Source organism: Loa loa, assembly GCF_000183805.2.
Source record: "Loa loa unplaced genomic scaffold supercont3.18, whole genome shotgun sequence".
In the NCBI taxonomy this organism is placed as follows: domain Eukaryota; kingdom Metazoa; phylum Nematoda; class Chromadorea; order Rhabditida; family Onchocercidae; genus Loa; species Loa loa.
In genome coordinates, this window is record NW_018108198.1 from 118,465 (window position 1) to 130,608 (window position 12,144).

At 32.5% G+C, this 12,144-nt stretch overlaps 3 protein-coding genes across 3 annotated transcripts; all 3 read left to right on the top strand.

Annotated features, from left to right (window-relative positions):
• Window positions 1–128: 128 nt before the first annotated feature.
• Window positions 129–4,779, top strand: LOAG_01253 (hypothetical protein; the record flags this gene model as incomplete). Its single annotated transcript, XM_020445681.1, has 13 exons — window positions 129–149; window positions 234–359; window positions 688–757; window positions 1,161–1,258; window positions 1,550–1,598; window positions 1,693–1,777; window positions 1,935–2,037; window positions 2,152–2,325; window positions 2,606–2,658; window positions 2,954–3,126; window positions 3,472–3,613; window positions 3,792–3,921; window positions 4,499–4,779. 13 exons carry the CDS (start codon window positions 129–131, stop codon window positions 4,598–4,600), a joined length of 1,326 nt encoding a protein of 441 aa, XP_020303880.1. The 3' UTR covers window positions 4,601–4,779.
• Window positions 4,780–7,257: 2,478 nt separating this feature from the next.
• Window positions 7,258–10,684, top strand: LOAG_01254 (pyridoxal kinase; the record flags this gene model as incomplete). The annotated part of the gene is made up of 9 exons (XM_020445682.1): window positions 7,258–7,392; window positions 7,569–7,623; window positions 8,002–8,106; window positions 8,437–8,520; window positions 8,802–8,836; window positions 8,972–9,057; window positions 9,727–9,872; window positions 10,075–10,269; window positions 10,526–10,684. The coding sequence occupies 9 exons, from the start codon at window positions 7,258–7,260 to the stop codon at window positions 10,642–10,644; spliced, it is 960 nt and encodes a 319-aa protein (XP_020303881.1). The 3' UTR covers window positions 10,645–10,684.
• A 345-nt stretch (window positions 10,685–11,029) lies between these two features.
• On the top strand, window positions 11,030–12,144 carry LOAG_01255 (hypothetical protein; the record flags this gene model as incomplete). Its single annotated transcript, XM_003136794.1, has 3 exons — window positions 11,030–11,125; window positions 11,591–11,750; window positions 11,924–12,144. 3 exons carry the CDS (start codon window positions 11,030–11,032, stop codon window positions 12,142–12,144), a joined length of 477 nt encoding a protein of 158 aa, XP_003136842.1.

Here is a 12,144-nt window from a genome sequence, read left to right on the forward strand (position 1 = left end):
AAATACGCGAAAAATATGGATCGATTACAATTTGCAATATTTCTATTGAACACGACCTTTAATGGTTTCAAGTGAGACACGTAAAGTTAGTAAGTAGCAGTACCAAGAATGCCCTAAAGTTGGAATAAATGTCGAGCCTCACTGGAAAAGTACTTCTTACAGGCCTCAGGTAATGTCCTGCATGGCTTTTTTGCCTCCAGTCTTAGTTTGGAATTATAAAATTTTCATTTTAGGACGCAGTGCGTAAATCGGTCACATCGTGTGACGTGATTGTCGTGGATGAAACTATGCACGCATGCAAAGCAATCCTAGATATGAATCAAATCAGTTCACGAGTTTCTTTATCAGTGTTTCTAATGGTGACTTTTCATCAGATAATGCAATTAAGTTGTGGTAACATTGGCTAATTTATCCAAAAAGGAGTCTTTTAAAGCAATATTAAGAAAGTTCATTCTAAAAGGGAAGTAGCAATAATGACATAACTTTACCTTACTTCGAATAACAAATTATATTCAGTCCAGTTCTGCAAAAGAAAGTCTGAAAGATAAAGAATATTATTTTTTCCTTACAATTCTCTCCAATTTTTTTTATAACGCAATTATAATCTGAAGCAATATAGGCTGTTGAAATTCTATTTTCTTGATAGATTGCTTCAATCTCTGATTGATAAATATTCAAGAGTTCCAGGTATGTTCGTTACGAGTAACAGGAAGTCTTGTCGTTCCATTAAATGGCGTCAACATTGAATCAATACTTCGTAAGTTCCCTCAAATATTGCTAATTTAATGTTTCCTTTTATTTTAAAGCATGAGTATCACTGCTTACTTCTGTAGAGTGTTCCAATTACAAACGAATAGCTCTCATGTATTATAGGGATGTCCAGATCATAGCATAAACAGGTAACAAAAGTTAAAACAGCTCGATTTATTCAAAATATGCCATTTATTCCTATTCCCCAAAGTTGGTTCATACTAAAACCCGGACAATCTCGATAAATTTAGATTTTTTAAATTTATACGAGCATAGTTATAGCTTTTTCTCACACGGTCCTTTTCTCTTTTACTCTCATAATTCGAATAGAGAGAGTCAAATGATGTTTAGAAACATTTCACTTGCTTTAAGAAAGAAATTTTTGAGTATTTCGGACATTTATCTTATAGGTGATTATGAAATAGTGTTTGTGAACTTTTATGCTGATTGGTGTCGGTTCTCTCAGCATTTAATGCCAATATTTGAAGAAGCTAGTAATCGATTCAAAGTCAGTCCTTCATCATTATTGTCGAGTATTGAGAGCGATTTTTTTTCAAATAGTAATTCAAGAAGAGTTTTTGTCCTGAAAATATGTAATTTTTCTCCATTCAGTGATGATCCGTAGTGTTTGTATTATTAATACGAAAGCTGCAATGAAGGAATTTCACAAATAAAGAAATTACAGATTTACTGCATATTAAATTATCTCTTTACCTGCTTTATATTTGTTAATACTATGAGAATATAGTGTAAGGTCAATCTAATTGTCGAATTTTAATTAATAATGAGCATGTTCTAGGATCGAGGGAATGCAGTTGCTTGGGCTACTGTAGACTGTGACAGAGAAGGCAAGTTGTTCAAGATGAAATTTGGTGCAACTTACTTGAAATAATTGTTTTAGTATTTAACATTCTAATGTATTTGAATGAAATTTGATTTCAGCTGATATTGCGCAGAAATATCACGTAAGCAAATATCCTACACTGAAACTATTTCGGGGTGGTGAACTTGTTAAGAAGGAATACAGGTAAGGTGCCAGATATCATACAACTGCCATCTAGTGTAGACAAAATGACTTGATATTTACTAATTGTAGTTATTTGTTTCGTAAATGAGTACAAGGTCATTTCTGACACTGAGTATGTAGGACTTTAAAGTTATTTCCAAATTGTTCGTTTTTTTAGAGGACAACGATCCGTGGATGCTTTAACAGTCTTTATCGAGAAACAGTTGGTTCCAGGCATACAGAATTTCTCATCAAATGCTGAACTGGATAATCAGATTAACGTAAGTTGTCATCACGATGTATTTCGACTAACTTACCTGCATTCTCCTTTCCTGCCTTTTCCATTATAAAATTTTTTTTGTGGTTGATTTCAGATGAGTTTTTTTACATTGCAGCTGAGGAAATTTAACGTCATAGCTTACTTCGATCAAGCAGCTGGTCCAGAATTTGAGAATTATCGCAAGGTTGCATCTCTGCTCCGCGATGATTGTGTATTTTGGTTCGGTACTGGTGAAGTCTTTCGACCTGAATTGCAGAAAGGCAACAGGCTTGAATTTAGGCCTCCAAATGTTAGCTTGTTTCCTTGTGTTCTTTGATCTTTAAAAGAATTTAATCAAGCCAATTAAAGCATCTCTCTTTTATAAGGTGATTGTGCCACCAGCGAGACTGCTCATGACTTTTCAGAAAGACTCGGTAACTAGCTATCAAGTCGTCCCACCTACTGGCTAAGTTTTGGACGTTAACATATTGATGAAGTTTTAGTTGTCTTTCCCTTACATTTTATTTAAATTGGTCAGCGTAATTTTTCAGGAGTATCATAATGAAATAATAAGTTCAAACTTTTTTCAGAGCAATGAAAGGGTTGAATATACTGGAGGACTTGCAAATCTAGAAACTTTAAAGTTTGTGGATAATTTTTACAAGTCTAAATTTTTAGTTTGTGTTACATGGAAAATTTGGCTTTTATGTTAGCCCCATTTTTCTTTTTGGAAGTTACAAATGAAAATAATGTAGTAAATGTTCTCTGGCATTTCAGTCATTTCTTATTCAACCTTACATCGACATCGCATTGTGGCTTAGTTGTTAAGGGAGAACAATAAAAAGTGGAAAAGTTTGTGAAAGCAACACAAAAAGAACTTTTTATCACTTTAATTTTTGTTTTGAAATCAGTTTGTTTACTACGAAATATTGTTTTAGACAGTGGATAGTGGATAAATGTGTGCCGCTTGTTCGCGAAATAACTTTCGAAAATGCTGAAGAATTGACAGAAGAAGGCCTTCCCTTCCTTATTCTATTTCGCCATCCAGATGATATACAAATTGACCAAATTTTCACAGAACAAGTTGCTCGTGAACTTTTCGACCAGAAATGTAAGCATTCAAATTAAATAAAAATATGGGGAAGGAAATGCAGGATTTCTTAAAAAATTCATACATGAAAGTGTTTGGTTACTGAAAGAGCTGTTGCTCATTCTTATGTTTCGGACTTCACAATCTTATTCCATATTATTGAGCAAACGAGGAGAAAGAACATTAGAGAAAAGGGGGATAAGGTATAATTTTTGATATATTATAGTAGGCAAGAATTTAAAAATTAAGACGATTTACTTTCAATTTTAAATTTTGATTGCAGATTACTAGATTATAGTTCTCAATTTTTTAGATTCTTTTACAGTTATTGGCACTTTAGTTTTTCTTTAAAATTTCGTTTTACAGCTAGTATTAACTGTTTATATGCCGATGGTAAGAAATTTGTGCATCCTCTGCAGCATCTCGGTAAAACGATGGAAGATTTGCCTGTCCTTGCAATAGATTCCTTTCGCCATATGTATCTTTTCCCGGACATGAAATTATTAACGTATGCCTTATTAGTTTTCTTTGTAAATAATTACCTTAAAAGTCTGAATACTTTTGTCATTTTTAGAACAGTCGGTGTAAATCCATTGAAATTCAAATTTTCGATGCCAGAAAAAATTCGTTTTAATAAGCTGGTTTGGTTAAATTAAGTTTTCACTAAAAAACTCTTTTTGTTGCAGTGTGCCTGGAAAATTACGCCAGTTTATTTTGGATTTACATTCGGGGAAATTGCATCGAGAATTTCATCACGGTCCTGATCCGACGCAAGCTCCTCTCTCATCAGCATCATCTGAAGCTGCACTTGAGAAGGTAGGAATTTCAATTATGTCAAAGTGCATTACCAATATAGTCACGGTAAATACTGATACTATATTTTAGTATAGTAGCCCTTTCACTTATATTGTCGAGTACTTGTTATCACACGTACCTGTCACTTTGGGGTTTTCTCTCATGTGTCTTTAAAATTTAATCACTTCCATGCTTTTCTTTTCTTAAATTATGCAGTGCGACATTTTGCATCCTGATATCTGTAGACGTAATTGTTTCTTATTTTCTGAGAGTGAAAATTGTTAATAAAAGAAATCTTAATCAATGTAATCATTGAAAATCTTAACCATTAAGTTGTTCAGTATAGTGTGTCTGATCTAATTTTGTGACTGCACATAACATTCTTAAAATTAATTTATGATGCCAGTCGTCGCATTCTCTTTAATAATACGCATTACTTTCTTGGGCTCCAGCAAGTAGATAGTCTCCTCAATAACTTCAGAAATTTTTTTTATAGTTTTTCGACACCTGTTTCCACTTGATATTCTCACAGTATAAAATTAGATTTCACAAAGAATCAATTCACACTGAGATGAATATTATTTTGTTTAAATTTCAGGAAGCGAAAGGAACGGACAAATTACAACCACCAACGAGTATATTCAAGCAGTTGAAACCATCGGAAACGCGTTACTCGCTGTTGTACAAGGATGAATTATGAGGTCTTATTATCCATGTTACAAAACATTTCCTAGTCGTTACAAGCATTTTATTCGTTGCAGTTTGATTCAGTTGTTCTGTTTATAAGGATGAGCTTTTTTTGTATGGAATTTGTGCTCTTTTTTTCCTGTTCAAACAGTGTATGGGAGACTGGGTTACGTTGGGAATATTGAAAATCAGTGGCTTTGAGAATATTGATTACTGATCCAGTCCTTCTATAACGTTTTGATTTTTTACTGCTTTTTTCTACGGGTGACTGATTCATCAATCTAGTGGTGTCTTTTGTTCAACTGTTGTATTTGCAATAATTACCAGCGTTGGTAAAAATATAAGTGTTGTTTATGATATTTCATAGGTTTGAAACCTTTTGGTAATGAAATTTTTCGGCTTCTTTACGTAAATTCAAAAATTGCGAAGAGTCGGTTTGAAATTTCATGAGCTTTCAGAAAATTCTCTAATTCTATCTCTTACTAAATTTGAATTTGTTGTATTTTATTTGGGCTCTTCTAGTGTTATTGTCATTTTAAGTCCATTGTTTTTTTCTGCTCTCTTCAATGAGTAATAGGTGACTGCTTTTTCAAGAAATCCCTTAAACTTATTTTTCTTCCCTACCAAATATTATTTAGCTTTTAATAAACTTTGCAAGTTGGAACATTCATGTATTGCGTTATTATGACGGTAAAAATACCTTATAAAAGTTAGACGTTTGAATTGAAATAGCCTCTCATCACAATGTATCACTTCGTTATTGATTGAACATAACTCGGCATTGCATATCAAAAAAGTTTTTATCATTGACGATTCTGCAATGCAAAAATTGTTCGATTTCATATTTCGTAAGTTCAAGGAAAAATAATGCTAATGCATGTAGTATATATTCCAAAGAGTTTTTAGGACTCCATTCGCCAGATTTACCATTCGAATCTACTCTCATTATTTATTAATTGTTCTTTTGAAATGTGTGTAATCTTTCCTGATATTTTCGACTTCACAACATTTATGGATTGAAAAGCGTCTTACCTTATGTAGTTGACAAATGGGATTTTGTAAAGTATCAAAATATTTTAGAAAGGATTTCCTTCCTTTCTGTTTAATTTATCGATTCAAGTAATACTGCACCAGGAGTTGACCTTTTTGTAGAAGTATTCTTTAATTTATTGTTTCAAACAAAATTTTCGTCCAACTTGTAATCATATGCCGTGGTTACTGCGAAGAACTGGATGGTTTCTTGCTTTGGGGGGTGTGTTGAGATGTATTTTTCCCCGAAAGTCTTCAATCAGTACAAGGATGAAATTGTCATGAAAGTGTTTCTGTGGATTGTGTAAATAGAATTGTTTTTTTTTTTTGGTATATTGTGGCTTTATCGATGTGCTTTGTCATATAACTTTGAAGTTGTAGACAAATATGACGTTTGGTCACTTAAATCCATTCTGACCATCAGCACAGATATTGTTTATTCCTAAGAATTGAGACAGGATTATCTTATTGTTGTTATAAGCTCAACGGGATTAACTTCGTATGTTTCCGCGTGATGGAAATTTATTAACCTTTTCATAAATGCTTCGAAACATCAGATTACTGGTTACTTTTGCTGGTTTCGCTTCCAGCCAACTCAAGTAGAAGCTTTCGAAAATATTAGTACTGTGTGTCTCCACCATCGATTCATTTCCCATTTTCTTTGATATCACTTTTTACATTATTTCTTGTACTGCAGTCTTTTTCTTTTCGGAAAATTTGGAAAGCAAAAGAATAATTACTCTTTTTTTAAAGATATGGTTTAAAGATACCTTGTTTACTGTTACATTTTATAACATTTTTCCTCTTAATACTAAATAAAAGTATATTTTCTTATTGCTATAGAAGTACGCATGAAATTAACACACTTCTATACTTTCTTTGTCCAGCTAAGCTAACCTACTGTATACTTCACTGTGCAGATGTGGCACTTAGGCTTATAGAATCCTGATAATATAATTACATACTTTTGTTAGTTATAAAGAATAATGGCAAATAAAACTCTTAATATCCCTCGAATAGGAATGCTGCTCATACAAAGGGAAACAAATCTCGAACTTAATAGATGTTTTCATAGTTGTTATTTCCATTTGTCTTTCAAATGGATCCAAGCCCTCATCATCTATTTATGTTGCCATCATCACCACAGTTTATTTATCATTGCTGCTGTTTTTATAATCATTAATGTGGCAAGTTAAGTGTGCTTCATTATTCAACTATTTCACGTGTAAATAAGTTAGCTAATATAATAACAGTTTTAGCACTCATCATCTTACCAGCTAAAGTTTGATCTTGTATGAAGCTTCCTTTCAATCACAGATTTAGAAACACCACGTTATTCGTTATGGATCATGAGCTTCTGCTTTGATTCATTTCTTTTTATAGGGTTTAGGTTTGCCGTTTACAATATTTTCCCTATAATACCAAAGAAATCATTATGATTACGTGCTTGTTTTCTAATTTTTCATAATTCGGTGAAATTTGATGGGAATATTTTGGATGTAACCACTTGCACGATTTAATGCACTGAACTGATGATTTTGATTTAGTGAGGAAATTTTCCTTTCATCTGAATGTTCTACACCGGAATAAGCTTCTTTTTTCATTATTTCGAAGGTTCAAGTGTGGATCTTCTAATGCGTTATGGAAAGCGAAGCATCTCACATAATCTACGAGCAAATTCAAAATAATCCACCAAAAGATCGCCGTATTTTGTCTATTCAAAGTCATGTTGTACATGGATACGTTGGCAACAAGTGTAGTGTTTTTCCAATGCAGGTATATTCTTCCGCTGCTCTACATCTGAATACTTTTATGGTCTTACTTTTCCAATAGGTACGTTCCAGAGCTGTAAGCTTGCTGAAGGGTACAAGTCATATGGTAGCTAAAAATAGTCAATAGTTCGGTCAAATTACTAATAGCTTATCAACGGATGATATGACATATTATTTTAGCTTCATGGTTATGAAGTGGATCCGATAAATTCGGTACAATTTTCCAATCATTCAGGTACTCTTTATTTGGTAATTTATGATATGACTCAATAATTTATGATATTTCCACTTGACCTCATATGCATTGTATGCATCATCATTTTTTAAATTTTTGGATTCGAATTGATTTGCGAGTGGTTATTTCAAACATATAAAAAAAAGATTGATGGTATATGTCTGTTAGCGGATGGCAGTTGTTAACATCTGAGGTCAACTGGAAGTTGTTGGTCGTTACTTTTAATTTAACTGCTCGGCTGACAACTTAATTATAATTATTGTCGTTTTGTCAAACTTTCTGATGATTTACTTAATGGGAAAATTTGAAAATCTCAAAGCCAAATTGGCGAGCAGTTGAGAATTTTAAATTTGAAAAGCTTTATCTGTAAAATTTTAGCATATAAACTGATGAAAGGTCAGACACTGGATGGTGTACAACTGAATGATATTTATGAAGGCTTGAAAATGAATGGAGTTAACAATTATTCACACATTTTAGCAGGTACTACTCTCTTAGGTACCCATAGACCGTTTTAGCATTTCATACAGTATTGAATTTCGGACTCTAGTTTTCTTTCCAATTTGCATCAGATATAAGCACTTCGAACAAAACCGATTTTCCTGAACGTTTCGTCATTGCCAAAATTAAAACACTGACTCTCAACTGCAGCTTGTGAATCGTGTTGATTTGAATGATTTTTGATTAAGACAGCGATTTCATTTCTGGGAAATGGTCACTATATGAAATCCCGGTGTAAGGTTTTAAGAATAATTTTTTGATTGACTAATCCTATGTAGTAACTTTTCGCTATTCACTTTCTCATCTTTTCAGGATATTGCAGGAATTCATCATTTCTGCAAGGAGTTATTAATATAGTTAAAGATTTGAAGCATAAGAATCCAGATATTCTTTTCTGTGAGCGTTTACTTCTTGTTACTTAGAATCTTTTAGTTGGCGCTTTATTGCCGTTATACCTAGAATGTTCCTCATCTATCCATATCTTCCCACAATTGCGGCTTATACATTTAAATAAAATAAAATATGAGTGATGTAAGATGAAGCTTTTATAGTTTTTTCATGGTACATTTCTGAAGGAAAACCGGAGGTTGTATAGTTGTTGTAAGTCAAACAAAAATCTTTTCCAGAAGTTAATTTCCGAAAAATAAAAAGTTTATTTCAAATATATATATTTGCAGACTGTGATCCTGTGCTGGGTGATAACGGCCATTACGTAAGTTGTATTGCAAAAATGAGATTAAGTATTTGGCACAAATCAGTAAAAGTTTGGCTATAAAGTCAATTTTCACCTCTTCAGGGAAGTTTAGTTCTGCTAGAAATTTTAAAATTTGAATTTATTTTTGTTTAGTATGTCCCGAAGGAACTGATGCCAATCTATCGTAATACTGTAATCCCTCTGGCTGATTTGATTACACCAAACGTTTTTGAATTATCGTAAGTTCCGAAGTTTTAAATTATGGGAGAAATAGACTTGAGTGCTTAATTTTGAAAGGTATAAAATATTCTACTAATAGTAATTACTATTTCATTTTGTGATAGGTAGATCAGATAAGAGATGAACCATAATTTAGAAAATAGATGGTATGCACCTTGTAAACTTTTATAAATTAAATACTGTACAGAAATGGTATTTTGACTATAGATTACTCATGCATAAAAATCACTGTTTAATTGTCGCCGGACTAATGATTGCAACAAGAATAAAGAGCAAATCGTAAGGGTAAACGGTAAAAAGTAATGAAAAATTTGTCTGAAACACTGATAAAGTGAGATAAACGTGAAATCGAGCAAAATAGACCAAAAACAAAAAACTGACCTCATCAGTTCTGCTTTATTTATTTATCTATTGCTAACAGTGATGGTCTTGTTTAGTTTTGTCTCTTATAAATAGATAAGAAAGCAGATCTTTGCTATATTTATAAAAAATATGCTGAGAATTGTCGAAGGACTTAAAAGAATTAAATTAGATTACTGGTGCACAAATCTCTTTGCTATTTACAAGACTTAGGCTTTAAACTTGAGGTACTTGCCACATTTCGCAATGAAATTCGAATTTTTGGTATGAATAATGAATTTTGAATGTAACTGGTTTTTTTTTGCCAGTGAACTTTCTGGTTTGTCCATAAATAATGAGCAAGAATGTTTGGAAGCAATTGATTTAATGCACAAATCTGGTGTTAAAATAGTGGTTGTGACAAGTGGCCTGGAAACGCCAACTACAAAATTTTGTTATGGATCTATTTACAGAGGTGTCTTTTCGTATACTCCGTCAATATAATTATTTTGAATTTATTTTTGTTGTGAGAATTTTGTGAGTGGTAAGACTGGTTTAATAGTTGCAGTTTTTGCAGTTTCGAATGGCATTAGGCACTTTTAGAATTATAAAGGACGATTTCAAAATTTTATTGAATTTACATCCAAAACATATTTCCGGTGATATTTTTTATTTAGGTCCTAATGAACGAGCCTTGCAATACCGTTTCGATATTCCAGCATTACCAGGAAAATTCGTAGGTACAGGTGATGTTTTCATCAGCTTACTCCTTGTTTGGATGGATAAACTAAACGGTGATATTATATTGGCTATCCAGAACGTTATTAGCACTTTACAGGGTATACTGCAACGAACTGCAAACAAGGCTTATTGTGAGATATTAAATCCCTTGGAAAAGTCACTGGAGATTTGTTAGAAATTTTTAATTGCATTTTTTTAAAAATTGCAAGATGAAAAAATATTTCATTTTATAGATTTTAAAATGAAATATAACTTTTGAAGACAATTCAAGATTTTGAAGATTTAATTCCAAGTGGAAGTCAGTACTTACTTGGATAGTCCAAACATAAATTTGATTTTTTTCACTATTTTGAATTATCTGAATTCAAGGGAATGTTTTATTTGTAGTTCAGCAGAATCCGGAAGAATATACTCCAACATCGGAGGAGTTGGAGTTACAATTGGTGCAAAGTCGTTCGGATATACTCGCTCCGCAAGTCACCATCAAGTCAACAAGACTTCAGTAGTTGTAATTCATATCTCAATCTATTAACGTTTATTCCAGTCTAATACAGAAATATCAAATTTGTATGTGCAGCTTTTTCTGAAATTCATCTTCTAAATATGTATATATTAATCCATTTTTATGCCGTTCCCATAAAACCTTATAACTGCCGCCACAGAATTCTGAGCAATATGATGGACGAATTATGACTTATTGCAATAACCATTGAGAAGCCGTATTGTACTAAGTTCTTACTAATCTGATATTGCATTTTTAAATCTCATTTGATGTAATAATTTCAAGTAAGTAATTTTTAATTCGTCAATATATGCTGGAATAAATCATTACGTCGTTATAAAATCTCTGGAAGAAAACCAGTTTCTCACGGAAGTCACTCCATAAAAAAAATGATCTTAGTAATACATTCGATGACCATAGCTAATTTGAAACTCATGAAGCAAAATTATCTCATTAGAAGAACTGATGTACCTGAGTTGAACCAAGTATTTAGTCGGAAATCAGGAATTAATCAATAGCTCAATTTCAAGAATTTAATCTTTTTGGAGATTTCCGGAAATTGCTTGGAACGCCTGATGTTATACAATTAATATAACTGACTTCATTCAAGCATATTATCGAGAATACGCTCTTCACCTTTCTCCTTGGATTATTCAGAGAAAGAGATCATGATCGAACGATGTATTTTTTTCTCTGCAGAGAGAAAATAAACATATCTCAAATAAATAGAAGATGAAGAAAATTATTTGTAATGTCTTTTTTACATTGAGAATGCATGAAAAGGAATAACATGCAAGTTAGCTTTGAGAATACAAATTCCCTGGAAATGTAATGTGACTGGTCCCTTCCTTGGATTTCCCTATTGTTAAATAAATTTAAAGGCTTCCAGATGCGTTTCGGTCGAGTTATTTTTGTTAACTTTATAGCATCACTTTTTTAAGATAATCTAGGGTATCATCATCCATACATTAAATCCGAGGTTATCGATTACAAAAAGTGACGAATTGATCAATCACTATGTCCTTTTTTCTTACACCGAAAACATTTCCCTACTTTCCGGGAATAGTTCTTTTCATCTGCAAATAACTTGGCATCATATAGAAATGCCAGGTAAATGGTAAAAATATGAAAAGTTTGCAGTATGCTACTGATTATAATTCTCTATTTCGGACCAACTGATTGTCGGGATTGTGTTGATAACGTGAATATGCATTCAGCTTCTTAGTGCTTCGACTGGAATCTGTAAAAACTTCTGAGTTTTCAACTAATTCATCATATTTAAGAAAAAAAACTTATTTTCTTTGGAAGACATCAAAAACACAGAAATCCAAATTTAAGGATATCTGTGAAACAAATGATTATTTGTTCGACTGGTGCTTTCATGACAAAATTTCGGGCGTATCTGATTACGGCAGATCGAAACACCGTGCAAGTCAGGAATGACTTCATGGTACAGAAATTGGGTGGCAATGAGTATTTTACGGATTTAAATATTAAAGTCTGA